Genomic DNA, 27,619 nt, shown 5'->3' on the forward strand with positions numbered 1-27,619 from the left:
TGTTCTTAGGGAGCTTATATTGAAAGGAAGATAAAACCTGTGTAGAAACAATTACAAGGTGAAACTGTGTGTGTCTCAGTTGCAGATATTGTGCTTACGGGAAAGATCGTTGCTTTGGGGGAAAGGGTGTTGTGGAAGACTGCTAAGCGCAGAAGACACAGTAATCTCACTTTTAGAAATGAATATATTAGGAAAATAGATGGCAATTTTGAACATTTATAGTTTTTATTCACTGGTTTAACATGGTTTTAAAGTTCTTCATAATCTAATCCTAATTTATAATTAGCCATGCCTAATCTCAGTGCCAAATGCTTTAAGATTTTGTGTAGAGAATTCAGTTCACGTACCCTGGAATAACCCCCAATTATTGCAACTCTATTCATCCTTCAGGAACAAGGACAAAAAACTCCTCTGTGAAGTTTTCCTTGATTCCTTGGTCAAGTTACAACAGTAACAAGCAACTGATAACCCTACCAGATTCTGGTTTTATAATCAGTTGTGGATACACCCACGTCTAACCTGTAAATCCCCCAAAAGTAAAGATTCGTGTCTTACTGTTGTACCATTTACAGTTATCTAAAACTATACTAGGTGCATACCGAACAGTCAATAAATACTGAAGGAGTCTTAGTCTTCAGCTACTAAAGCAGTAGAACATGGTGACAGTCCTACTGCTAGAGGAAGAAGTTTTTTAAAAAGTAACACACACACATACACACAAATATAAAAATGAATCCTTTCCTATTCTCAATGCCAGGAACCGGCTCTTTCAAGTGGTAGTTGGCTTTAGTATATTCATACAAAAAGCAATATGGCAAAACAAGGCAGGATCCATAAAAGGATGAGCAAAATGACTAAGTAAAAATAAACTTGGGATAGGATATACATATAGTCCAGAAAATATATCAACTCCTACTCTCTCTTCAGGAATGAAAATACATAGCTATCTACAGGGGTTGTTTGTATGGAAAAATAATACAATAGTTCATAAATAATACAAGAATAAACTGTTTTGCATATTCACAACTGTAAACCTACTTCTGCCTGCCCCTGTATTTCCATTTTAAAGGTACCCAGAAAGAATGAAAGCACCAAAATTTCAGTAACAGGGAGTTCATTAAAAACAAATGAAGAAAAACAAACAAAAATAAATATTAAACAATGACTGAGTACATTATTTCAAAGAACTGCTGCCCTGAGATGACACACACAAAAGATTAAAGATGTTATGATACATGTTTATGAAGCAGTGCATAAAAACACATCAAATAAAATATCTGCATAAAAAAATCATTTTTTCTTTGAAATGCAGAATGGTTGATAAATAAAACTATGAGGTTAGAAAGTAAGTATTTCCACACCTTGTTTAACAAATGCTTACCTATGCTCCCAAACATAGTCCAAAGAGTTAGACATATTTCATGGATACATAAATACCAGAACAAAAGGATTTTTAAGAAATAGACCTATGTTAATATTGTATTTGAAATAATTGATAATGGTAACATTATTTGTTCTTTAAATAAAATAGTTGCTAAAAATAATGAAATTAATGGAATTGTCAAAGCCCAGGACAGATTATGTAAATAGTGGAGTAAATGTTATTATTCTTTAAAAAAAAGTACTATGTAACAAACTTCAAAAACTAAACTGCTTTACTATATTTTATTGATATAACAAATTTCATAAGCTCAAGCTACCATTTTACCACTACACCAGAAAAACAAAAGTCAAAAGAATTAAATATTGAAAAGTAATTATAGAAACTTCTGCAAAAGTCATCTCTAATACTGTCTCACATACTTTATACAATTTGTTTGTAATTGATCTGATATTTGAAGTGGAGCAATGTTGAATTTATTCAAATTTTTATTTCTCAGTGGAAAATGCTCTTTTCATCAGAGGTGGTTGAGCCTTCCCAACATCAAACATCATTTCCAAAGGTGGGTTATTGAGAGAACACCAATCAGGAATACGACCTGTCTGATTATAATATTCCTTTGAGACAGAACGGCTCCCCAGTATGTCTTGCAGTGCTCCAAAAATAGCTCCTGTGTGGTAAAATATTTTTGTAAGTAAGATGAAAACTGTTACCAGAAAATTTTATGTACTCATACATACTTCATTATATGACAAGACAGAATAGGTAAAATTCAACAATGCATATTCGCACTCTTTAAATTAATTCCAGTTAAGCTGTTCTATATCCTATATTTTAAATAACAGGGTAAGCCCTAAATACTGTGTACTAGACTACAACAGATTATAGTGAAGATATAACAATTGTTATTGTGTCTAAAAGGAAGTGAGGCACAGTGGGATAGAAAGCATTTTCAACTCTGTAAATAGAATAAAAACCCTTAGTTTTCTTTGCAACAACTCTAAAAGCATCATTATAATATCCTAAGAATCTATGCTGAAGACCTTATAAAGACTCCCACAAGGCAGTTTTTAAAAACAATTTAGTAACTACATCCATTTGTCCTAGATCAAAATTACATTTTGACAAAATTCTACTTTACTAGAGATACAACGTATATTTAAAAAGGTTAATACTTCGTTTTTCTCTCAGAAAGATCCTGATACCTATTAGCTCAAACTGCATCATGAAACACATATCAGAACGTATACAAATATGCATATCCATGATTGTTTTTCTCTTTAAAGTAGTCTCTTTATTAGACTATAAGCTATTTCCTTCTTTCAATGAAACTATCATTTTGTAAGTCGCAGAACTCAGTCACAAAATAAATGTAATTATAAAGTAATCAATTTTCATATGGCTGAAAAATTAGCTTGGTAAGGAATTAAAACATGTTCTAAGAAATGGTGGCATCACTGGAATAAATGCACAGCTATCACTATTAAGAGGGATGACTTTAATTGAACAAAGAAGTTTATTTAAAAAAATCAAAGTACAAATACCAAGAGAAATAGGTATATAAATCTGAAAATTAACAATTGAAGGAAAAGGTAATGTTCAAAAAAAATTCTTTAATAGTTCTATTAGTTTATTAGACACTGAATCATCTACTGTAATATATCATTAAATACTATTCAGGAAGCAATTAGTACATAATCATTATAGTTTAAAAACTAAATTCTTACCTCCCAACCAGGCCACACAATTAGCCTTTGCAGGTGGAGTATGAATACGGAATGTCTTGGTGCCAAGTGTTTTTTTATATTTCGGCTTTTCTACCAAATACCTTATTTCTGCAAGCAATCTATGGAGAAATCCAGGCAACATAGATGTGCCACCTATGACTACCAAGTTCTCTGCTAATTGCTTCCTGGTGTCTATTGGGCACTGTTATCAAAGAGAAATAAAAAGAAAAAAGGATTGATCAGTATATTAACGGTATAAATAATGCTTGACTAGATTTAAGAAAACATACAGCTTAAGTATTACAAATTAAATAGGTGATCATTTGTATTACAAAAATGGCCACACAAGGTTTCTCTAACAAGGGAATTTTCATGTAGCAAATATAACCACCACAATAATATTGCCATACACTCAGAGAGAACTTTAAAAATGTTTAAATTTAACAATAAAGAATTTTAAATTCCATAGGGTATATAGTGGTAATATGTGAGCATTCTCACTCTCAGGATAGAATGACTGAGTTGAGCAAAACATAAGAAGAAATAACTTTTATTTTTCAGTGAGGAAAGTGTGAAAGCTTAATTTTCCTAAGGTATTACCTTCACAGTATTATATCTAGAGCCAGTTGCTGAGTGGAAAGATAATATTCTTAGAAATTTTTTTTCTGTATCAGTGTTCTCTAAGAATTAGAAATGTTAAAGTCCTTCATTCGTGTTATATTTTTTTATAAAAGTGTCTGAGTGGAGCCCTAGAGGTAGACAGTATATTCCAAAATGATGTATTTCCCATGAAGTTCTATGACTGCACCACCATTAAACAGAAGAAACATAACACCATATACCCACAAGAATTTAAAATTCAATACTACACAAACCTGCATTTGAAGAAACTCTAAGCGACACTAGGTACAAAATAAAAATCTGGTATTGCTGCTATGGAAAAAAAACACCCCTAGGTTTGAAATACTGTAGTTACTTATTCTAGTGCCAAAGTAAAACTGAGTAACTGTAGAGTGTAACATAAAAGCTAAAAAATGTAACTGATCACTAAAATAAAACATTTTAAAAGGCTGTAGTCATAAATTTAAATATCTTACAAAATAAAAATACCTGCATAAGGGAATCCAATATTAAAGTGGCAACTGATTTCTCTTCATTATCTTGTTCAAAAAGAATTTCCACAACCGAATCCCTAATGAGATTAAAAACAGAGTGCTTTATTGGCACCACATAATATGGTAAAGAATATACCATTACTTCTATTGACCTATTTTTAAGTACCAGTACCATGTTACTGTAAAATAATTATTAAGACACAATGTGTTTGCATTTGTAAACAAGAATAATAGTACCTGTCTCACAAGTGTTGAGGTGAGGATTCAATGCGTTAATAAAATAGTGCCTGGCACATAGAAGGCACTCTCTAAGTATTAGCCACAATTACTATTATATATAGATTTATATATATCTTGTACAGATATACCTCCTTAAATTCAATAACAGAAAAATAAAAGAATAATTCTGTAAAAGTTAATGAGTCAACAAGCAGATCAGCAGTGATAGAAAATTTAAAAACAAACATCCTCGCCCTCAAAGCATTTCTGTTTTTAAAAATAATACATGGCAAACACTGCTAGTTGCCTAATATCCATTTTATATTTTTTCTTTTTGTTCCCAAATTAAAAGAACCCTAACTTTGAGTAGTAAAAGGAAGATCTTTGTGACAATGGAATAGCTACATATCTTGACTGTGGTGGTGGTGGCTACAGAAGTCGACCTGTGATAGAATTACACAGAACTCTTCATGTATGTTACAACAATGCCAATTTACTGGTTTTGATACTATACCATAGTGATGTAAAATATAACTATTGAGAGAAATTGGGAGAATATGTGAGATCTCTTTATATTTGTAACTTCCTGTGCATCTGTAATTATTTGAAAATTTAAAAACATTTCTAAGGTGAATACAATGCCCTCCCGAGTAGAAACACTCAATCAGCCTCCCTTGCAGCTAGATGTACCTAAGTACTAGACAATACAATGGAGGCACAAATGATACATAGAACTTCTAGAATGTCTCCTTAAAAAGAACAAGAAGCGCCTTTTTCTTTCCCCTCCTAAGACTGATTGTTTGAAATACAGATGTAGCGATAACTCCAGCAACTCCACTAGATCCCAAGGAAAAAGGCTACACATCAAAGATAATAGAAGGATGTTTGGGTCCCTGATGGGAGTTGTCATACTACCCCTGGACTGTCTATATATGAACTTCTCTTAAATGAGAGACAAACTTCTATCTTGTTGAAGCCACTATTTTCACAATAGTGTAACTGGTGACCAAACGAAATCCTAACCAATGCAATACAAAATTAACTATACATACGCATATAGAACACTATTTAAAAAATTATGTTGGAATCATACTATGCATATTATTTTAAAGCTTTTTTAAAACTAAGTTTTTCATGAGACTCAGCCTACTTGCTAACTCCTTTTCATCAGTAACGTGTACTGAGGCCTGCAGCATTGTGAATATCACAGCTAGTCACCCACTTGCTGCTCTGCTTGCATACTATTGCTCCTACCAGGTGAGCTGAATGCGAACAAAGCATCAATTTCCTTCCTTTTTTAATCTGAGGATTTCAAACTAATGGGTGAATAAGACTAAAGCATTAGTTTCTTTTTCCAAATCTTTGTCAGTTGATACTGAAATTACATAATTCAACAAATATTAATTAACCAATGAAGTGTTAGGGTAGGAAATAAGTTGGTTTTTTCTAGGTGAACTATAGTGAATGTTTTGGAAAGATTAAGTAATTTTAAAATCTTTTTAATATATGTATTACAATTGTAAAAGTCTATCTAGGATTGTGTACCAAAACTGATTCACAAATAACTTTGAGTTCTCACTGTACTTAAAAAAAAAAGAAAACTGAAAATCATAAACCATTAATTCCTGGTTTATGTAAATTTAAGCCATATCTCTAGAGGTAAACTTATCCTCAAAGAAAAGGTCTTGGTAAAAAGTCTGGATAATAAATACTTATAAATTTTAAGTTAAAATAAAATGTTTAGTATATGATTTTTTTTAATGGTCCTTTCCTTTATTTATTTTTTAATCCTCATAGGAGGATATGTTTCATTGATTTGAGAGAGAGGAACAGAGAGAGAAAGAGTGATATATCAGTTGGTTGCCTCCTGGAGATCCCTTTACCCCACAACTGGGGATAGAAACCACAACCTACGTATGTGCCCTGACCAGAGGGATAGAACCTGCAACCTTCTGGTGTATGTGACCATGCACCAAGTGAGCCACCTGGCCAGGGCTGGTCCTTTCCTTTAAGTGACTCTTCTTCTAATGTACCAGTGAACTAACTACTGGGCTAGACTTTATCTAAATATAAGATTTTAATGGAACTAGATTTTTTTGTGGAAAAGGATATTAGCAAACAATTGTAAATTAATTGGGTTTAGAAAGTAGACATGGTGGCTTTTTTATTACCAATGTACTCTCTTACTACCATGTAACCAAAAAGCTCCATATTAACTGAATTTCCTTGAATACTTATTTTCTTTTATTCTGGGCTCTACTAAATAATCAGGAGAAAATTTAAAATAGTAATTTAATGAATATATTTATATGAGGTAAAATGGTAAGAAGTCACCACCAAAATGTGTTGCATTTCCACTTTTTTGTTCCTCTAACAATCTTAAACACCTATGTATTTATGTTCATCCTTTTATTTTCTAATTTTTTCCTAAGATTTTATGTATTTATCTTCAGAAAGAGGGGAGCAGAGGGAGAAAGAAAGAGAAGGGGAGGAAGAAAGAGAAGGAGAGAAACATCAGTTGGTTGCTTTCAACCCAGATATGTGCCCTGATTGGGAATAGAAGTGGTGACCTTTAAGTTGGTAGGCCAGTGCTTAATCCACTGAGCCACACTAGCCAAGGCTGTTCATCCTTTTAATACTGCAAACTCCCTGGCTGGTGTGGCTGAGTGGATTGAGCGCCAGCCTGTGAACCACAGGTCACTGGTTTGACTCCCAGTCAGGGCACCTGCCTGGGTTGCAAGCCAGGTCCCCAGTAACGGGCGTGCGAGAAGCAACTACACATTGACGTTTTTCTCCCTCTCTTTCTCCCTCTCCCTGTCTAAAAATAAACAAAACAAAAACCTCAAACTCTATGTTAATCATCTGGAAACCTAACAAGATCTTAAATATTTACATGATTTCTGTGCATCTTCTGATCGAATATTTTACAGACAAAACTTTTATAACAAATTTTATAAAACTTGGGTATAAACAAAAATTATACTGTTACCAATATAACCGTGTAAGTCCTAACAACACTTTTATTGCATTATCAGGCACAATCATCTAATAAGTAATAAAAAGGTGAATTACTAACTGGTCTTAGGTATTCAGTATATTTGGAAAAACGCATTCTTTCTAACAAGACAATGTTTTAAAACAAAATTCAGCAAACTATGGCCTTCAGGTCAACTCCAGTCCACTGTCTGTTTATGCAAGATCTATCAGAACACGGTCACACTCATTCATTCACAGCATTGTCTATGGCTGATTTGGCACTCCAACTGCAGGGCTGAGTAGTTGCAACAGAGACCATTTGACCCACAAAGCCTAATCTATTTACTAGTTGGCCCTTTACAGAAAAAGTTTGCTAAACACTATTTTAAAGTATAATAGTTTATTCTCTACCTCAAAGAATGGTTAATTTCAGTAATTATGTTCTGAATTACTTTGATAAATAAGAATTTTTTTTAGTTTTACAAAATTGAAAGGTTGAATAGTGAATTTATGAATGATGAGGCTTAATGAAAAACATGTAACAACAAAATTAAATGTTATATGCAAGTATTTTTAAAAGCCAAAAATTTATTTTAGTTAATTATTTTGCTCATAAAAATTAAGGTTAAACCTGATTGATCCAAGGACATGTAAAATCTTCTCTCCATCTAATGGGTAGTCAACATTTGGGGGTGGTGAGGGGCGCTGAAATGTAAATATAAATAATATAAATATAAATATAAGTAAATCTCTGAAAAAAGAATGTACATTTATTTTGAACTTACCTCAGTATTCCCATCGATATTAAATTTTGCTGCTTGGATTTTTAGTCCACGTTTCAGATCACTTACAAAGCAAGTGCGCACTTGAAAGAAAAGGAGACTTTGTTATGGTTTGTGATTTAGTTAATCTATGTCCCCGTTAAAAAAATCCTATTCAAGTAGACACACTAATCATCCATTATTTCAAATTTCATAGACTATCCCTGTCTTTAGTAGCTTATGACAATTTATTCTGAAATAAAAAACCCTTTTTATTCACTAAGGAATCATAAGACATGTTGTGATCATCTTCCATAAAACATTTTTTAAAAAAACACCTTTGAGGAAACTATTTTGTTTTGATATTCTTTATATAAAGAGCACCATAATAAAAATAAATTTTAGCATCATGAAAATGTGTAATTTAATAAAATGTTTCTTTGAACAAGACTGATCTATATACCTACATCTAATTTTATGATTTATGTATCTGATTATTTTTTAATCTTGGTTGATCAGCCAGCCAACCCAAGCCAAACTTTACTCCTAGTTACAGTAACACTCCTTAGTTTTCAGTTTTTTTACATGATTACTTTCTCCCTCTTGCCATACCCCAATACTATCACTTTCCTTCTATTATATCACCATTTTTGTTTTTATACTTTAAAATCACTTCTTTTAAAGATTATTTCTACTGCAAAGTACCTTTTGTAATAAGATGTTCCAGGTTATTTTCTGAAATAAGTAAACAATAGCCTTGGCAAGGTAACTCAATTGGTTAGAGCATCATCCCCATATGCCAAAGTTGAGGGTTCAATCCCTGGTCAGGGCACATACAAGGATCGACTAATAAATGCATAAATAAGCGGAAAGACCAAACAGTGTTTCTCTCTCTCTCTCTCAAAATTATAATAGGTGAACAATAAAACTTTTAAAAGTAGAAACAAAATTGATGTTGAGTGCAAAAAAATCTAATGACTTGGTTAATTATAAAACATGCTAGTTAACTATATATGGACATGTATAGAATTATTTTCGTTCAAAATATATTTAAGAATCTACAATATGTTAATATGCTAGAGATAGTAAGCTAGATGCTCAAGTTACTTATATACTTTTATATTTTACTCAAGTCCCCAGAACTATCTAAGTAAGGTATAAATGCCTAGCCTGCAAGATCATATATACTTGGTGGGGAAAGGAGCCCCTCTTTAAAGAAACCAAACTCACTGAATTTAAAAGCCAAAAATAGATGAATTATACTTAAGAATTTTAAAATAACTGAAAATTGCCCTGGCTGGTGTGGCTCAGTGGATAGAGTGCTGGCTGGCAAACCAAAGAGTCACAGATTCAATTCCCAGTCAAGGCACGTGCCTGGGTTGTGGCCCAGGTTCCCCAGTTTGGGCCATAACCTCTCGATGTATTTCTCACACATTGATGTTTCTCTCCCTTTCGCCCTCTTTTCCCCTTGCTCTAAAAAGTAAATAAACTCTTTTAAAAAATAAAATAATTGAAAACTTAGGTAATTAAACAAGTAAGTAACAAATATGAGTGAGTGATGCATGTTTATTTTAACAGAAATGGGTTCCAACTGTACATATTATTCAGCAACAGCTTTTTCCCTTAATATGGACAATCTTCCAAATAAATACATCTAGATCCTTTTTATTAGCTATACAGTACTCTTTATTATGAAGTTACAAAATTTAATTCAACATTCTCCTCTTGGATGGGATGCCCACTTTCAATTTTAATATGCTAGATTTGATATGCCATGACATTCTCAGCACTAAAGAACACTGAATTATATTTTAAATAATTTTCCTTTGGGTGAATCAAAATACCATAAAACTCAATTTAAACATTATCATAAAAATGCACTTTAGCAAAGGAGAAGTAATATATCTTATTAAAATGAACCCAATATACTTTGGCCCCAACTGTAGAGTTTCTGAAGTCAGTAAAATATCTAATCTTATAAAAATATATTTTAAAAATTAGGCTAAAAAAAAATCTACATGATATAAAACCAGTGGCTTCTTTCTTAAGCAATTTAACTGTTATTTCATACTGTGCAAATTATAAATTCCCTACTAACCCTGTATACTAAATCTACAATTGAGAAGTTTCTTCAATAACACATCATAAATAATGCCAAAAACTTACATAAATCTAAACAAGAAATTTTATTTTACATTATTCCATAACCTATATGTAAAATATTTTGGGGTATTATGTAATAACTTTAATATACAAGTATTTTGTATCTGTGTAAATATTTTAAAACACATGCCATCCAAACCAATACATAAGAATCAAAGGGACAAAAATAACTTAGTTTACCTTTAATGTCCTCTAGGACACCTTCTGGAATTGAACCTAAAAGAGAAATTTAATTTAAAACTACAGAACTTTAATAATAAGCAAGAAAGTCTTTTATATTGCATGCACATTTTCATTTCAGCAAAATTTTAAAAACATAAGTACTATAATTTTTTAAAAAGCCAAATAGAAAGATTAAATTGCTTTTAGAGGCAAGAAACTTCATCATTCAAAGCCAAGCCAACCACAGAAGTTAAAGCCAGATGTATACAAAGCACTACTGGGTGTCACTACTCATAAATATGATGAAAACAAGATACCTTAAAAATGTAGTCCAAAAATTGGCATTAGATAAAAGTACCTTTTCTACCATAAAAAGAAAATCTTTCCTACCATAAAAATATTTGTTGATTATCTTGTGGTACTTAGAAGAAAAATAAGGCTTAAACATGAGTTATTTATTTTTCTTTTACAAAAAATGAAGTTTCAAGTTTGATTATCTTTCCTATGATAATTAGTGGTTATCAGTAACATGCTAACCTAATATGTATATTTTAAAAAGGTTTACATTCAGACTTTTACTTCTATCCTTCAAGGTAAAGGTGATATTTTTAAAAATTAGTGAGAAAGTACCTAGTCCAAGAAATCTTTACAATATAGGAAGCCTTTGGAAGATGGATGTTTAGATATGTGATTTTTTTCGCCAAGTCTTGTTTTCCAAATCAGATTCATAAACAAAATTTTCTAACCTAAATACAAAATCTTCTAGACTCAGAATTTTTAACCCATTGTTAAAATGTAAAAATATTCTGATTTATAAAAACAAATTATTTACATCAAGATAGACAAAAATGTATAGCTGAAAAAGAAATCATGATTAATAATGGTAATCATTCACTTCTTTCATCTGGATCTACATATCTTGTCAGCTATATTTTTAAGTTGTGACAGACACTGAAAATAAGTATTAAATCAAATTAAACTTAAAAACTGCACCTTTGCCCTGGTAAGGTAGCTTAGTAGGTTAGAGTATTGTCCTAATACGCTGAGGTTGCAGGTTTGATCCCTGGTTAGGGGATCAACCAATGACTACATCAATAAGTGGAACAACAAACTGATGTTGTTCCTCTCTCTTAAAAAAAAAAAAATCAGTAAGTAAAAAATAAATACTATAGAATTTAGAATAAAAAAAATCTTCATAATGTTAAACCATAAACTTTAAAAAGTAATAAACAATATTTAATCATATTGCTTTTTGGAGAAGCAAAACATTTTTTATAAATTTTAAGTATGACTTTAGAATTATTTTACCTTTATTATCCCATCCTTCCCAAATTCTTACTTTTGTGTTTTCTCTACAGTAATAATAGTACACATATCTTTAATACTCATACATACATATTGAAGGTACCTGTTCAAAATTTTTTAACTTACGGGGCTAGTGTATATTCAAAGTTTTAAGATTCCTTAAGTGTTAAAATTTATCTCACATGATGATAAATACTCCCTGACAGATTTAAATCTGGCTATAAATAGATGATAGAAATGTAACTAGATTATAAGAATTTACCATTTAAGAATAAGTGCTAAAAACTATAATATTCTACAACGGCTATACTCTCTCTAGGAATATTCAAATATGTTCCAACATATGCCAAAGACATTGGGTAATCCAAAAAGTTTTCTTTAGGCAACATGTAAGGAAGGCTTAAAAATAAAGTGCTTATTTTAGCTGGGTGTAGAAGCTGCTTTCAAAAGGGGCTTCCTTACATTACCAAGTAATCATAGCTATTTACACTTTGCAAATGAAAAGTATAAACAAGAGGCACTGACTGGCTCTGAAAAATATTTATTTTCAGTTAACTTAGGAGAATAAGCAACATTAAAATTTTGTATATAATTTACTTTTAAACAGTACACTTTCAAATCAATGTAGTTAGGTTAGTTTTTAAGTTATAAGGCAATTTATATATTCATTCTTTTTTGAACTAGATTCTAAATACTAAACGAAAGAGGCTTATTCAAAGTTCTGGTAAGGAAACCCAAATATGTGTAAGACTTGCATTTAATTTTTGCTAAGGATTTCACAGGAGATATATATCTTAAATATATTTGAGTTTCTGATGCTCCTAAGTGGGTCCTTTACCAAACAAAATTTGTTTGTTTTTTAATCCCTTAATTATTGGACTACAAAGCTTACTATCACAAACACAGATTTCGGGGAGTATGAGAAGGAAAGATTAGAATTAGGAGTCCAAAACAGTTGCTTAAAAACTTGTTGTCCAAAATGTACAGCTCAGAATTTTTAAGAAAATGTCACAGTGTTTTAAAGAAGACCTGTATTAAGAGTATCTTGGGATGTTGCACTAACTCATTATCTTTGGATAGATTTCATAAATTAACTGTCATCATGATATACTAAAAGGGTAGGAAAGTTTATCTAGAATGGAAAAAATTATAATCTGATTTATAGAACAATGAATGTTGTTATCTTAACTACCAAAAGAATGGAAAAGAAATATATACAAGGATAAATGTCCTAAAAACTTGCCTTTCTCTTTCCAGCATTCACTCAGTGCCCAGCCACTACATTAAGAATTACAGACTGAAAAACAAGTAAGACAGGAATCCTCAAAGTCTACTGAGGGAAACCAGTAAGCTAACAAGCACATAAGAACATGTCTTATGTGCTAGTTAGTACTGCTGAGGGCTTAACAGATAAGGCCTAACAATTTTTCTGCTTAGGGAAAACAAGGAAGGCTTTGAAACTAAGATGACATTCTGCCTGAGTCATGCAGAAAGATCAAAAACCCAAATAGGCAAAGAAAAACATCCCAGGTAAAGAAATAGAAAAAATGAAGGCACAAGGCTGTGGAAGGACTACAGTGCCTGGGAGATCACATGAAATTTACTGTAGCTAAAGTAAGGTGCAAAGGGCTGAGGTTAGCAGGTAAGGCTGAGGTGGAATAAATTTAGTTTGTGCAGAAACATGTATATCAAACAGGTAATTTGGATTTTATCCTAAGGGAGCCAGCAAAGGCTCTCAATCAAAAGAGCAATGTAATCACAGTTGTTCTGTGAAAGTTTTCCCAAGCAACAGTGTGAAATAGGCTGAATTAGCCCAGAGAGTAGGCTCATGTAATAATCCAAGCAAGCAATAAGGAGGCCCTAGTTTACAACGTCCTCGTTTCCATATGTTCAGTGGTGTGGATGACTGAAAGTAAGTTACAAAAAACAAAAATGAAATTTCAGAGAGATTTCTAAGGGAGAATCAAAAGGACTTGATAACTCCCAGTTTTCTAAAATGGAAGATAGGAAATATGCTATCTTTATCCAAGAATGATTCTCTAAAATGAATTTAGAGGAAGAGTTAATGTGTTCACTTAAGTTTGAGGTGCCAAGAGACATGACTAGTTTATATCTAATAATCGGTTGGAAATATGAAATCAAGCTTAGAAAATAGGTCAGGTCCAGGGATACATTTGAATATCAACAGCATTCCTGAAAGCCAAGGGAGGAGATAGTATCAAGAGTACATGATAATCCTTTTCCCGGCTTCCTTGAAGGTGGATGCCAGAGCTTCACTATCAGCCTCTCACGGCAGCTTGTACTCTGCTTCGGTGGCTTGCCTCACAGTCCCCCAGCTCCCAGAGCAGCTGCTGTGGGTCGCACGCCTCCACTGGCGACAGACCCATGGCAGAGCATGGGGAACTTGACCTGACTGGCGCCAAACAGAACACCGGAGTGTAGCTGGTCAAGGTTCCTAAGTATTTGTCACAGCAATGGGCCCCTGGAAGAGGTGAAGTTGGGAAACTATGGATTGCCAAGAATTAAGGAAGGACTGAGATGTCATTTACTTTAAATGAGGATCTTGCAAATATTCATGATATTGGCAGAAAACCAGCTTCAGTCAGTGCTCCAGGAGAACATCCTTTTGTCTTGCAAAGTGTTGGAGGACAAACATTAACATTATTTACTGAGAGCTCATCAGACTGAGACGTAGGTAGATAAGCGTCACTTCCTCGCACAACCAAAAGAAGGATAACAATCAATTTAAAAACAAAAAACCACCAGAACTGTCAGAAAATCAAACTGTATGGAAGTCCAACAACCAAGCAATTACAGAAGAAATGGTGCGCTGAGACAAAGAAAATCGGCCCAAACGAAAGAACAGAGAAAACTCGAGAAAAAGAACTAAGCAATGAACAAATAGCCAACCTATCAGACACACAGTTTAAAACACTGGCAATCAGGATGTTCACAGAAATGGCTGAGTACAGCTGCAAAATAAAGGAAGAAGTGAAGGTTATACAAAGTGAAATAAAGACAAATATACAGGGAACCAACAGTGAAGGGAAGGAAACTAGGACTCAAATCAACGATTTGGATAGAAAGGAAGAAATAAACATTCAACCATAACAGAATGAAGAAACAAGAATTGAAAAAAATGAGGAGAGCCTGAGGAACCTCTGGGACAACTTTAAATGTTCCAACATCAAATCATACCGATGCCAAAAGGAGAAGAGGAAGACCAAGAAATTGAAAAATTTGAAAAAACAATGAAAGAAAACTTCCCCAATCTGGGAAGGGAAATACATATATACAAGTCTAGGAAGCTCAGAGTCCCAAAGAAGTTGGACCCAAGGAAGCACACACCAAGGTACACCCTAATTACATTACCCAAGATTAAAGATAAGAAGAGAATCTTAAAGCAGCAAGAGAAAAGGAGACAGTTACCCACAAAGGAGTTCCCATCAGACTATCAGCTGGTTTCTCAAAAGAAATCTTACAGGCAAGAAGGAGCTGGCAAGAAGTATTCAAAGTCATGAAAGGCGAGGACCTACATCCAAGGTTACTCTATCCAGCAATGCAATCATTTAGAACGGAAGGGCAGATAAAGTGCTTCCCAGATAAGGTAAAGTTAAAGGAGTTCATCATCACCAAGCCCTTACTGTATGAAATGTTAAAGGGACTTATCTAAGAAAAAAGATCAAAACTATGAACGGTCAAATGACAATGAACTCACAACTATCAACTGAACCTGAGAAAACAAAACAAACCCAAACTAAGCAAACAACTAGAACAGGAGTAGAATCACAGAAATGGGGATCACATGGAGGATTATCAGTGGAGAAGGGAAGGGGGAGGATGAGGGAAAAGGTACAGGGAATAAGCAGCAAAATCGGTAGGCACAAAGTAGACAGGGGGAGGTTAAGAATAATATAGGAAATGGAGAAACCAGAAACTTGTATATATATGACCCACGGGAATGAACTAAAGGGGGGAGAATGCTAGAGGGAATAGGGGTACCACCGGAGAGGGATAAAGGGGAGAAAAAAATGGGACAACTGTAATAGCATAACCAATACAATATACTTAAAGAGAAAGAGAGTACATGATAATCAACAATGTCAAAAGTTCTAGAAAAGATGACTAAAATTAAACTGCTAGATTTGGTGATGGAAAGCTCAATGATAACCTTATAACTGGAACAATGTCATCAGAGTGATGTAGGGGGGAAAGAGAATAACTATGTAATGGGGTAAAAAAAAAAATTGCATTGAAAAATGAAAAGAGAATGTAAACCACTCTTAAATAGCTTTAAATGATTTTACCCATCACAGAGGGAAGGCTCTGTTCTTTAGCAGCACCTGTATCCACAGTACATTGTTCCAATAATTGAGTTTCCAACTCCCTGAAGGTATAAAAAAAAAGTTACTGGAATTAAAACACTGCAACTGATACCTTTTTCTTACTTAATACATTAACTGCATAATGCATCATCATGCTTTATGTAAAAACGGTTTTATCCTTTAAAGATGAATATACTGAAGACTAACAGAAAATGAAATAAAGAACATTAAATGTCTATATGTCCTCTATTGAACAGTTAAAATATTATCATGTTTTTGTGGCACAGGAAAAGAAAATGTGCTAAATTCCAAGAAACTTACCTGTGCAGAGCTTTTCCTCCGAGGGGGAGTGCTCCCCAACAATTAAGTACTGGGATTCCTTCATATATCTATAGGGTAGTCAAGGATATTACTCTTTTAGGAGATAAAATGTGGTTTCCTTTATATTTTCCTCACCTTCTGCAGTATTGTTTTAAATCTAAGAAAATTTTTACTTCTTATTTTTATAAGTTACAGAAAAATCAGTCTCTTTTCATATTCTTCTCCAAAAAAAAGGTTAAACACACAACACGCAGGACTCATTAGTTTATGATGGGGTCTCCAATAAAGCAGCCACTGGCTACATAAAGCTATTCAGTTCTTGAAATGTGGCTAGACTAAATTCAGATGTGCAGTAAGAATAAACTCTACACAAAAATCACCAAATTTAGATTTAAAACAAAAAAAGCCCCTGTAAAATATCTCATTATATATAACAATTTTTATATTGATTGTTCTTCCATTTCTATTTTTAAAAAGGTAGGACCTGAACAGACACTTCTCTAAAAAGGACATACAGAGGGCCCAGAGGCATATGAAAGGATGCTCAACATCACTAGTCATCAGAAAGACTCCAATTAAAACCACAATGAGATACCACTTCACACTGGTCAGAATCGCCATCATTAACAAACAAACAAGTGCTGACAAGATTGTGGAGCAAAGGGAACCCTAGTGCACTGCTGCTGGGAATGCAGACTGGTGCAGCCACTGTTGAAAACAGTATGGAACTTGCTCAAAAAACTAAAAATGGACTGCCTTTTGATCCTGTGATTCCACTGCTAGGATTATACCCTAAGAATCCTGAAACACCAATTCCAAAGAACCTATGCACCTTATGTTCATAGCAGCCCTATTTACAATAGCCAAGGGCTGGAAACAGCCTAAGTGCCCATCAGTAAATGAGTGGATCAAAAAACTGTGGTACATTTACACAATGGAATACTATGCAGCAGAAAGAAGGAACTTCTACCCTTCGTGACAGCATGGATGGAGCTGGAGAACATTATGCTAAGTGAAATAAGCCAGGCAGTGAAAGACAAATACCATATGATTTCACCTATAAGTGGAACCTAATCAACAAAACAGATGGGCAAAAAAGAACCAGACACATGGAAACAAAGAACAAGCTGAGTGGGACCAGAGGGAAGTGGGGAAGGAGGATAACGGGGGAAAGAAGAGGAACACGTACAAAGGACCCATGGACAAAGACAATGGGGAGGAGATTGTTTTGGGGAGGGAGTAGGGGAGAGTAATGTGGGGGGAGGGGGAACAGGGGCAACTGTTAACTATACAGTAAAAGAAAAAAGATGAAAGTTCAATCACAGCAACAAGGTACATTCTTAGGAAGACAGATTTGGAATATAATTCATGTGAAATAAAACTATAATTGTCTTTCATTCTTAAAAAAAGGTAGCTTAGAAAACTTTAAATGTAAATGTCTTACATTTTATTTCTATTAGACAGCAGAGAGGATAGTGCACAATATTGTAATGTGGGTTTGCTACCTTACTTTATACATTGTTTTTGCTGATGTCTTGTAAGTACGATATTTATAAAAAGAAAGGTATATTGATAAAAGCATTGGTGTTGGCAACAAACATGGGTATATATCTTGGCTTTATGCTTCTATAATCTTAAGTTAACTACCTATCCAAACTTTCAATCTTCTCATTCATAAAATGAAAATAATACTTAAGTTACAAGGTGATTGTGAGACTTACAAACAAAACACTTTATATTTAAAAAGCTATTGCCTAATTTAGTTCCTTAGAAATTAATGATTCTTGATTTCCTTCCTATTTCTTCTAATAAATAAATGTAGACCTCAAAATTGCAAATCTTGCATTTGTATATTTCAACCTCATTTTCAATGTAGCTATGTCCACTGTTATATTTCTGAGCAACATATACTCTGCTTAAATGCTTCTAATGACAAGGAATTTACCAGTTTATAGTAATTCTATTTTGGGACAGCTTAAATTACTAGAGATGTTGAGAATGATATAAAAAGTATAGCACTTATTGAGCAAGTTAATATATATCAGGTCCTTTGCTAAATACTTTACACATACCATTTCATTCAAGTCACACAACACTCTATCAGGTGGAATTATTATAATTCCCATTTTATGGATAAGGAAACTGAGGCCCAAAAAGCTTAAGCTATCTGAGCAGCATCATACAACGATCAGGAAGCATAGCTGAGATTTATACTGATGTGTGTATTTTATCCCAAAACCTAAATTCATAAACCCTATGCTATACTGCTGCCTTGATAGCCTCTGAAGTAAGAGAAAAACACATATTAAACATTCCACAGTGAGCTCTCCAGCTGTTTGAGGGCACCATTAACTTTTAATTTTTCTTGATTTAACTTTTTCATTTCAAGTTTCTCCAATTGTTCTCTGTATGATTTTTTTCTTAGAACTTGACTATCCTAGTCAACTTCTCTGACATGTCCAATTAGCTGATGTTCCTGTTAAGAACTAAACATAATATTCATGAGGTCTGATCCCTAGAGTATATACTGGGACCAAGTCATAATAATAATTTCTACAAAGTAAATTTCAGTCTCACAATCCTGAGAATTTTTTCCACATGGTAATTCATATTTGTACATGGTAACCCAAAATAGTTTGGTGCAATAAAAACCATTTGTAATACGTCCAATTATTTTAAAGTAGAGTAAAAACTGCAAAATTATCTGGTTGACAAAAAAGATACAGGTAACACCAGGCTTTCCCTATATCCACAATCCAGGACCATGGCAGAGTTTATCCCAAGTGTCAGAAGAGCCATTAGATGGCTTGGAGCAAGCAAGACAGATGGAACCTAGAAAACAAAAAAAGCAGAATGAGTCAGTAGTTGAAGGTGTTTGCTTTACATTTCAAATATATTTGAAAACCCTCCCAGGAATGTTACATTTATTTATATTATAATACCTCTTCAACAATTTTATGGCACTAAATTAAGAACTAGTTTGTTGGTTTATCTGAATTTACACATAATTGAAATGTAATGTAGTAAATAAAAATACTCTTTAAATTCTTTAAGTTGTTTTGTTCAAAAATAAAGTATTAAAAAAAAATTCTTGTTCTCTCTCAGAGGAAAAATTGAAAGAGATAAAAGAAGAGGTCTAGAAATATAAAATCAAAAGAAAATGCTACATTTAAAAAATAAAAAGATGCCTTTACCATCAAAATGAAAATACAGAAAAAGAATTGATTGTATTTTTCCACAAAGTATAATATAAACTATATTTTAAAAACATTATAATATAGCAGTTAAAATTAAATTGAAGAACTATAAAATATTTCTCTGTAACATTTTTCAGTGAGAATTTGCCAGATCTGGTAACACTCCAAATATTAGATAAATATTCAATCAAAACCTGAAAGTCCATTACGACCAAATCGCAAACAAAGTAATGGCTGTATTTCCCTTAATCTAAGTAGAAATAGCAGGTATTCCAGTCATATACAAGGATATACAAACACAACTAAAAATCTAAGTATAAACACAAAGAATCATGTACTTTATTTGGATAAAAGCTGAAGTGATTTCTTGTTTTGTTTGTTTTCTCCCTAGTAGAAACCAAATTCCTAAATCTATACTGTCAGTAAGTATAGAAGTATGTAATCTGTTTGTCTTAATAAACTGTAAGTTAGAGATTTTATTTGCCCTCATCTCATAGATATGATTTTTGATATATTTTGAGTTCAGTAAAATGTATAAAAAATACATTTATATGTGCTTAATTTCTTATATGCTGTATATATTTTATACAATCTTCTAGTTTCCCTTGTTGGAAAGCCCTCAGTTCCTAAGGCAGCGATTTAAAAAAAATTTAAATAATAAAGATTATCCATATGACCTTTTCTTAGAATATGAAATTTAAGAACCTTATCATAATTTTGGTCTTTAAAATAATCTTGACTTCCATGAAATGGAAGTTACAAGAAATATTAACTAATATCAAGACATAAGAGTCACTCCTGACACTGCCTACCTAGTCTAAGGGAAACATTATTTAAATATTCCATTTAATATGAATTTAAAGCTTAAAATGACAGAATTGAAAAATCTGGCATACTCAGCATAACTGAACAATAGAAACTAGAGAGGCCTGGAAGAAACACATCATAAACTCCACTGTATGTAATAAACCTTTTAATTCTGGGGGGGGGGGGAAGTCCCCAAACAAACAAAAAAATCTGTATTAAAATAAATAAGTAACAGAAATATCAATAAGAGGAAATCTTCTTTGATCTAAGCAGTGGATAAAATGCTAACTATGCATGAAATAACCATACAAAGAAAATAAATGGTCAATTTCAGGACGCCTCAGTTAACTCTGTCATCTGGTTCCTTAAATGCACTGTATAGTATATACAATGAAGAAAATAAATGACGACCTTTAAGTTTAAGCTTTGAGAACCTACCAAAAACAATATATAAAAAGGGTACCTCAAAATACTTGAAAAGAACGCGAGTGAGTGTCTCTCTGAAGTGGGAAGGACACAGTACCGACTCAATAACCACAACTCGGCGATCTCTGGGATTCACCAACAGATGCCTGAAAGGTGAGTTTTGTTTTCAAAAGTAAATAAAAGTTTTTATTTATTTTGGTACATATTCCAATTTGTTAAAAATAGAGAAACTCTACTACATTAACTTAAGTTGCTTTATGACAAAAAGACACCTTCATTTTTCTCCCCAGGAAAGATAACAACATCCCTGACCTCTTAACTATATTTCATGCACTGTGTCACTGTGTCAGGAACTTCATTCACATCTATTAACTTATCACAGAAAATAAAAACAACAACTTACTATGAATAACTTGAGCCATTAAAAAGATAGCTTTCTTTTTCTTTAGGTTACAGAAGAAAAAGTATATGCTCACAAAACTCCAAATATAAGTTTATAATCTGGAAAATATAAATACCTCACCGTTCTATTACCCAGAAATTACCATTTATAGCATTTTGTGTATTTTTGTATTGTATAATGCATACATATATTTTAACAGAAATATTCATTCCATAGTTGTTGTTCTCCAACTTGCTTTTTCCAATTATCACCAATATATCTAAGATACCTTGGTACATATAATCATTTTTAAATGTCTGTTTTATTATAAGGATATACAATTATTTAATTATCCAACTCCCTTCATTAATGGGAACTTGATTTGTTCTCAGTATTTCCTCACGGATGACCATTTTATAGTCTTCGAATATATTTGAAAAAGGTTGAAAATAAGCAACTAAAAATGATAATGGAAGTCAACTTTTTTTTTTCCCATCAGATGTAACATGACCAAATTTCACTATGAACAGCATTAGGAAAACCTAATCACAAAAGCTGGGGAAAAAACAAACAGCATTGTATCCTACCTGAAATACAGTATGTGGATAAATTCCTTTAGGTAGGAATATAATTCTTCTGTATTGATATTATACTGAACAACTTTGATAGGCTAGAAAAATTAAAATGACATTAATTTATATTAATAAAATAATCTCAAATTGAAACATACTTGATTTTAATAATAAATCAAAATCAATCTGTATTGAAAATAAATGCAAACATTAAATGTAGATTACTCACTTACATTAGAAATCCTTAGGACCTGGCATGTCTAAAATGATAGAATTTTTTTGCTTCAGGACTTGAAAGTGTGTGCCCATAAGTAATTAAAGAGCTACATTCATTTTCATTTGTCCTTTATCATATTTATCATTTTGGCAGGAATAATAAAATATTAGCATCAATTAAAAAGCATCAAAGGCTACAGACTTGGTCCAGTTCCTGTCAGTCATTCCCAAAACACTGATGCTTTCCCTCTTGTAACATTACCTATAAAATGTCTACCTTCCTGTTAGACTGCAAGCTCCATGGGCCACGAGCTATTTCTGGTTTACTTATAATATAGTCTCCCTTAACTGATACAGTACAATACACAAAGCTAATAAATACATGTAGTAAAAAGGAAAACACACATCTTTAGCACTAAAGCAGTACATGCAAACACTACCAAACGACTAGTGCTAAATCAACACAAATACCTAACAAGGTTTCACTTAGAATCCTTAGAAAGCTTTAAGTACTCTGATGCATCATTGTCAGACCTTTCTTCACTTACTCTTTTAAAGACCATCAGCTCAGCTAGTTTCCTGATTTTATGCAGCCTAAGAAAGGTTCTGAACCATGCATAGCTGAATACAGAGTAATCTTCACAAATACTTGTCTTTCCAAGAAGATTAAGAGCTGAAAGCACTAAGAAAAGTGCAAGGAGAATGTAAAAGTTCAAAGTCCAGTCAGGAATGTATCTAGTAGTCTATCTAATAACAAAATAACACCAATTAGTACAAAACAAAACAACAAAAAAAATGAATAGGCAGGAACTTCCATCACATTTAATACCACACCACAAATATCTACTATTTTTTTGGCTTGTCTAAGAATTTGCATAAAATTTTGAAATCAATAAAAAAGGTCTCTTAAAAGCATAAATGAAAAGATGTCTGATTCTATATATTTCTTATGTTCTTAATGATGCATCCCCAATACCAAATATAAAATGATGTACTAGTCTCTTCTGCTACATGTGCTTTTATAAAACCAAAATGTTCATATTTAATTGTCCAAATAAAGGAATACTGTCTGTAATAATGTGATTTTTGTGTTAGTTCATATTAGGCAAGGGGAACTAAAAAATATGGTAACAGTTATTACTTTCATCAAGAAAAATCAAGTCATCAACTCAGTGGATACACAGGTCGGTATCCTTTCAGATTTATTTATAAAAAGTATGCACGATCCTATGTACCATGGTCCCCCTTCTCCGAATGGACCCTTTCATGACTCTTTATTGGGCTCCATTTACTCTTGGTCCCACCTTAACATCAGCCCTACTGGCTGGCTAGGAGCTCACTTTTGTCTGCATTTTCTCAGCACCCACTGACCAACATTTTCAATTTACTAACTTTATTTTTAATATCCCCAAGAAACACTCCAGCCACATTCAACTGCAAGCCAAATCTGTTACAATTTTTTCCTGAGAGATCAGTGATTGTTTTTGCTAGTGCTTTGATTACAAAGTTACGTGGTTTTTATATGGTCTGCCCCAACCCTATTTTTTCCATAAGCCCATTTTTGTTTTTGATTTTTTAAAAAAGATTTTATTTATTTATTTTCAGAGAGAGGGGAAGGGAAGTATAAAGAGTGGGAGAGAAGTGAAAGAAACATCAATCGGTTGCCTCTCGCATGCCCCCAAATGGGGACCTGGCCTGCAACTGAGGCATGCGCCCTGACAGGGAATCAAGCTGGAGACCTTTCGGTGTACTACAGGCCAGCGCTCAATCCACTGAGCCTCATCAGCCAGGGCTGTTTATGATTTTAACAGGCGAATTTTATGGCATGGAAAATTATTCTTTCTATTGTTCTACAATTCTTTCCTTTCCTATTCAGCTTTGGCAAGAAAACTGTCTTTTAAAAATTGTTTTTCACAGTTTTTTGGATCTTGGAATTAAAGATAAAGGACTGAGGACTTGGCTTACATTTTGAACAGGATAAGAATAAAGTCATTCTATAATTATGTTACATTATAAAGCTCAAAAAATTATTTTACAAGGTTAAAAACTCTCATGATATTATATAATTTCAACTGTATAAAATGTACAGAAGAGGCAAATCTTTAGACAGAAAGACTGAGTGGTAGGCTGGCAGTGGGAATCGAGATAGGGATAAATTGTGAACAGGCACTAGAGATCTTACTGGGATGACAAAAAGTTCTAAAACTGGATTGTGGTGATGGCTAGGGAACTTAATATATTTACTAAAAATTACTGAATTGTACTCTTAAATAGGTGAATTTTATGGTATGCAAAATTAAATTAAATATTTTTAAATTTTTTTCTTGGAATATAAACATAAGGTATATAATACAGTTAGCACTGTTCTAATCAATCTTATTTGAAGTCGCATTTTAAAATACAGTACAGTATTTATTGCTAATTTGTTTTTAAACAGACCTTAGGCAAGCCAGCTTTTTTTATCACACTAGGAATTATGCATCTTGGACTGGTTTCTCCAGCAAATCCACACCTGCAAATAAATAGAAAATTCAAACACTTAAAAGTTTTTTTATATATTTGTCATAGCAACAAGTTTTTCTGTATTTGTTTAAAAGCAATGGACATAAACACATCTGGAAACATCTCTGATACATTCAAAGGGACCAAAAAAACCCTTAAAAAATGTTAATTCCATCTCTCTAACTTCACATTAAAAGTTAGTTTCAAATTAGCAACACTGACATATATCAGGCTTTTTAAAAAAAATTTATTGATTTTAGAGAGAGAGGAAAGGAGGGAGGGAAGGGGGAGGAGAGAGAGATTGATCCATTGTTCCACTTACTTTCGTATTCACCCTTTGCTTCTTGCACTTCCCCTGAATGGAGATCTAACCTGGAACCTTAGCATATGGAGATGATGTTCTAACCAACTCAGCTACCCAGTCAGGGCTATATCAACTTGTAAAGCAGCATTTATTTTTGTTTTCAATTTTACACAACACATTTCTACAATTCTGGATCTGTACTATATTATGATTTCATTAACATAAGTTACTTGTAAGTCCATCATTCTAATATGACTATCTTCTACACTGACAGGTTTCCTTTTGGTCTATTTTTAAAACTATGAATATCTGATACAGTTATAATAACACTGTTGATCCATCATAAACTCATATAATAAGTGTCTGCCTATATTTAATCTTTACCACTCCCATATTTTAAAGTATATATTTCATCATTTTAAAAAATTCTTCTTTCTTATTTAGGTATTTCCATTTGTTTCATGTTAGTAAAACAAAACTTTAAAATGTTGCTAAAAAATCATCACCATTTAGGTTTAGTTTAGTCTGAAAATTATCTCTTCTTGTTCTGTTGTTTTCAGTACTGCTCTACAGCTTATTTCCAAAAAGCTCTTCACATCTTCTCCTCATCACATCTCCATGTTTACTTGCACCAGTACTACTTAAATTTCCCAGGATGCAACTCACTGGTCCACTTCAATTCCTTTCTTTATAAATTCATCTTATCACCCTCCTGTTGTCTCTGTCCATAGTCGTCTTCCAGTATAGCAGCTTTCTGCTTCTTAGTTCCTCAACAGATAGCCAAAGTAATTATCTTTGGGTGTCAGCCTCAAGATATTTATTATGCCAGAAATAAACTTTTAGAAGTTTAAAAATTCAAATAAGGGAAGATTCTGCATTGAACAATAAGAGAATGGACTGTTTAATCCGAGGACTGTTTAATCCAGTTCTGGTACACCTGAAGTCCAATTCTTTTGAACACGTATTCAACAAAGTTATTAAATACCTACTATGTGTTCGGCATTATTCAAATTTTATATATATAAAGATTTTCAAATGTTTCCATTTCAAATACATACAAGATGCAATCCTGGCTGTCACTCTCCTCTCTCTTGAGACCAGTACAAGAGCTCTCAACCTGCAGTCCAGTGACCACTGTGATATTCGCCAATCCCTGAAACTATGTGCAAACATATTAAGGTTTGTGTACATGTGGCTTTCTTTCGTTAGTCAAAGGGATCTATGCCATCCAAAAGGTCGAGAACCGCCAGTGTTTACAAGTTGCCTTTCAAAACGGTAATTTTCCTAATCTAAGAGGTTTTTTTTTTTGGGGGGGGGGGGCAATCTCAAGAGTCTCATCTATAGGGTATCATCTCTTTGAATGATGTGTTCAGTCTCCCTAATTTGATTTCCTACTCTTGGGGGGCAATGACCCCCGTCTTGAACATATTTGGATTTTCAGCACCAACAGAAGCTCCATTCAGTGATTAATGATAGAGATGTTCATCAAGCGTTACAATTCGGTTGCTAGCTTCCTAAGGCAGCCATCCTTGCCTGGGTGACTCCAAAGGGTCTGCTCGGTTTCGCGCAATAAACAGGAGCGTCTACAAAGGCAATCTCGCGAAATCTCTTGGGCCTCCCTACCCACCCCGCCCACCAGATCCTAGGTATTCCCATCGCCCACGGTGGAATTAACAAGGACCATCACTTGCGGAGAGGCTGGGTGAGGGAGGAGTGGGAGGTGGTGTGGGGCCGCCGCAACTTTCCCCGTGAGCCAGGAAAGAGAAACCGGGCCGGACCTGGGTTTTGGCCACTCACCCTACCCCCCGACCCCGCAGCCGACGCCGCGGCCACTCACTTGGTAAAGGCCTCTCCCAGATCTATCACGACGGCCGTTTTCTCCCCGCCGCTCCCCAGGCCCTCGTACAGCGGCATGGTGGTAAAGAAGACCGTAAAGAGGAAGACGCAGACCCAGGACCCCACAAGCTTCGACTCTCAGGGGGCGCGGCCGGGGCCGGAGCAACTGCGAGCGAACAGAGGCGACGGCGGGGACCTCGCGGGGCCGCGGCGCCCGGCTCAGGGCTGTCCCAGGCTGTGCCTCATTCCACGTCGGACCCACATCCTCGCAGGCTACCCCTTCTGCGGGACTAGAGAGGACGAAATGCTTGTTCCGTTGGGAACTTTAGTGCGGGGGGCGCGTGGCATGAGGTGAACGGAAGCGATCAGGCGCGCTGGCCGCCCCGAGTGGAGCGGAGCCACCTCGGGTCCTTCCCTCGGACACGCCCTCAAGTGGCGCTCGGGTTGGTGGCTTACGTTGCTCGTCGGTACTAGCTCTTTTGATTTCCACGCGTTAGCCGAAAAAGCTCAGGCATGGCTGAGAGAGAGAAGGCAAAAGCTCAAAAACTTTGATTAGTGCTGGCTTGGGGCAAATTTTGCTGTGTCCGTTGTTTTACTTGTAACTTAAGTTTCTGAAGACATGCAGAAAATAGGTGTTATCTTCTCACCTGTGCGAACCGAAACTCAGGGATTAAGTTATGTTGTCAGTGCCACAACAGCAAAGCTTTGGACCCCAAAGACTATGATTTCAAAGCCCATACTACTGATACTTGAGAGTGTAGTACGTATAGACAATTTCTGTACGGATAGTTATTTTAATCCAAAAGAAAGCTGTTAAAATAGCATCCACGAATCTTCATCTACTGAGAAACAGGGTAGTTTAACAGAAAGAATATTGAACCAAGGGCTCCTGTTTACTCGAAAATTGAGGAGCTGTGTAATC

The 27,619-nt window shown here is 34.0% G+C and overlaps 1 protein-coding gene across 1 annotated transcript; it reads right to left on the bottom strand.

The window, feature by feature from the left end:
• On the bottom strand, positions 1–26,903 carry ACTR10 (actin related protein 10). Its single transcript, XM_054567506.1, has 13 exons — positions 26,699–26,903; positions 24,495–24,567; positions 21,855–21,937; positions 20,923–21,031; positions 19,180–19,287; positions 16,456–16,523; positions 16,117–16,196; positions 10,523–10,558; positions 8,204–8,283; positions 8,050–8,123; positions 4,219–4,300; positions 3,109–3,310; positions 1–2,051 (listed from the first exon to the last, which is right to left on the bottom strand). The coding sequence occupies exons 1-13, from the start codon at positions 26,773–26,775 to the stop codon at positions 1,870–1,872; spliced, it is 1,254 nt and encodes a 417-aa protein (XP_054423481.1). The 5' UTR covers positions 26,776–26,903; the 3' UTR covers positions 1–1,869.
• Between the last annotated feature and the right edge of the window lie 716 nt (positions 26,904–27,619).

Source organism: Pteronotus mesoamericanus, unplaced genomic scaffold (assembly GCF_021234165.1).
Source record: "Pteronotus mesoamericanus isolate MK-2021 breed Mesoamerican mustached bat unplaced genomic scaffold, CSHL_Meso_final contig_182, whole genome shotgun sequence".
Taxonomy (NCBI): Eukaryota; Metazoa; Chordata; class Mammalia; order Chiroptera; family Mormoopidae; genus Pteronotus; species Pteronotus mesoamericanus.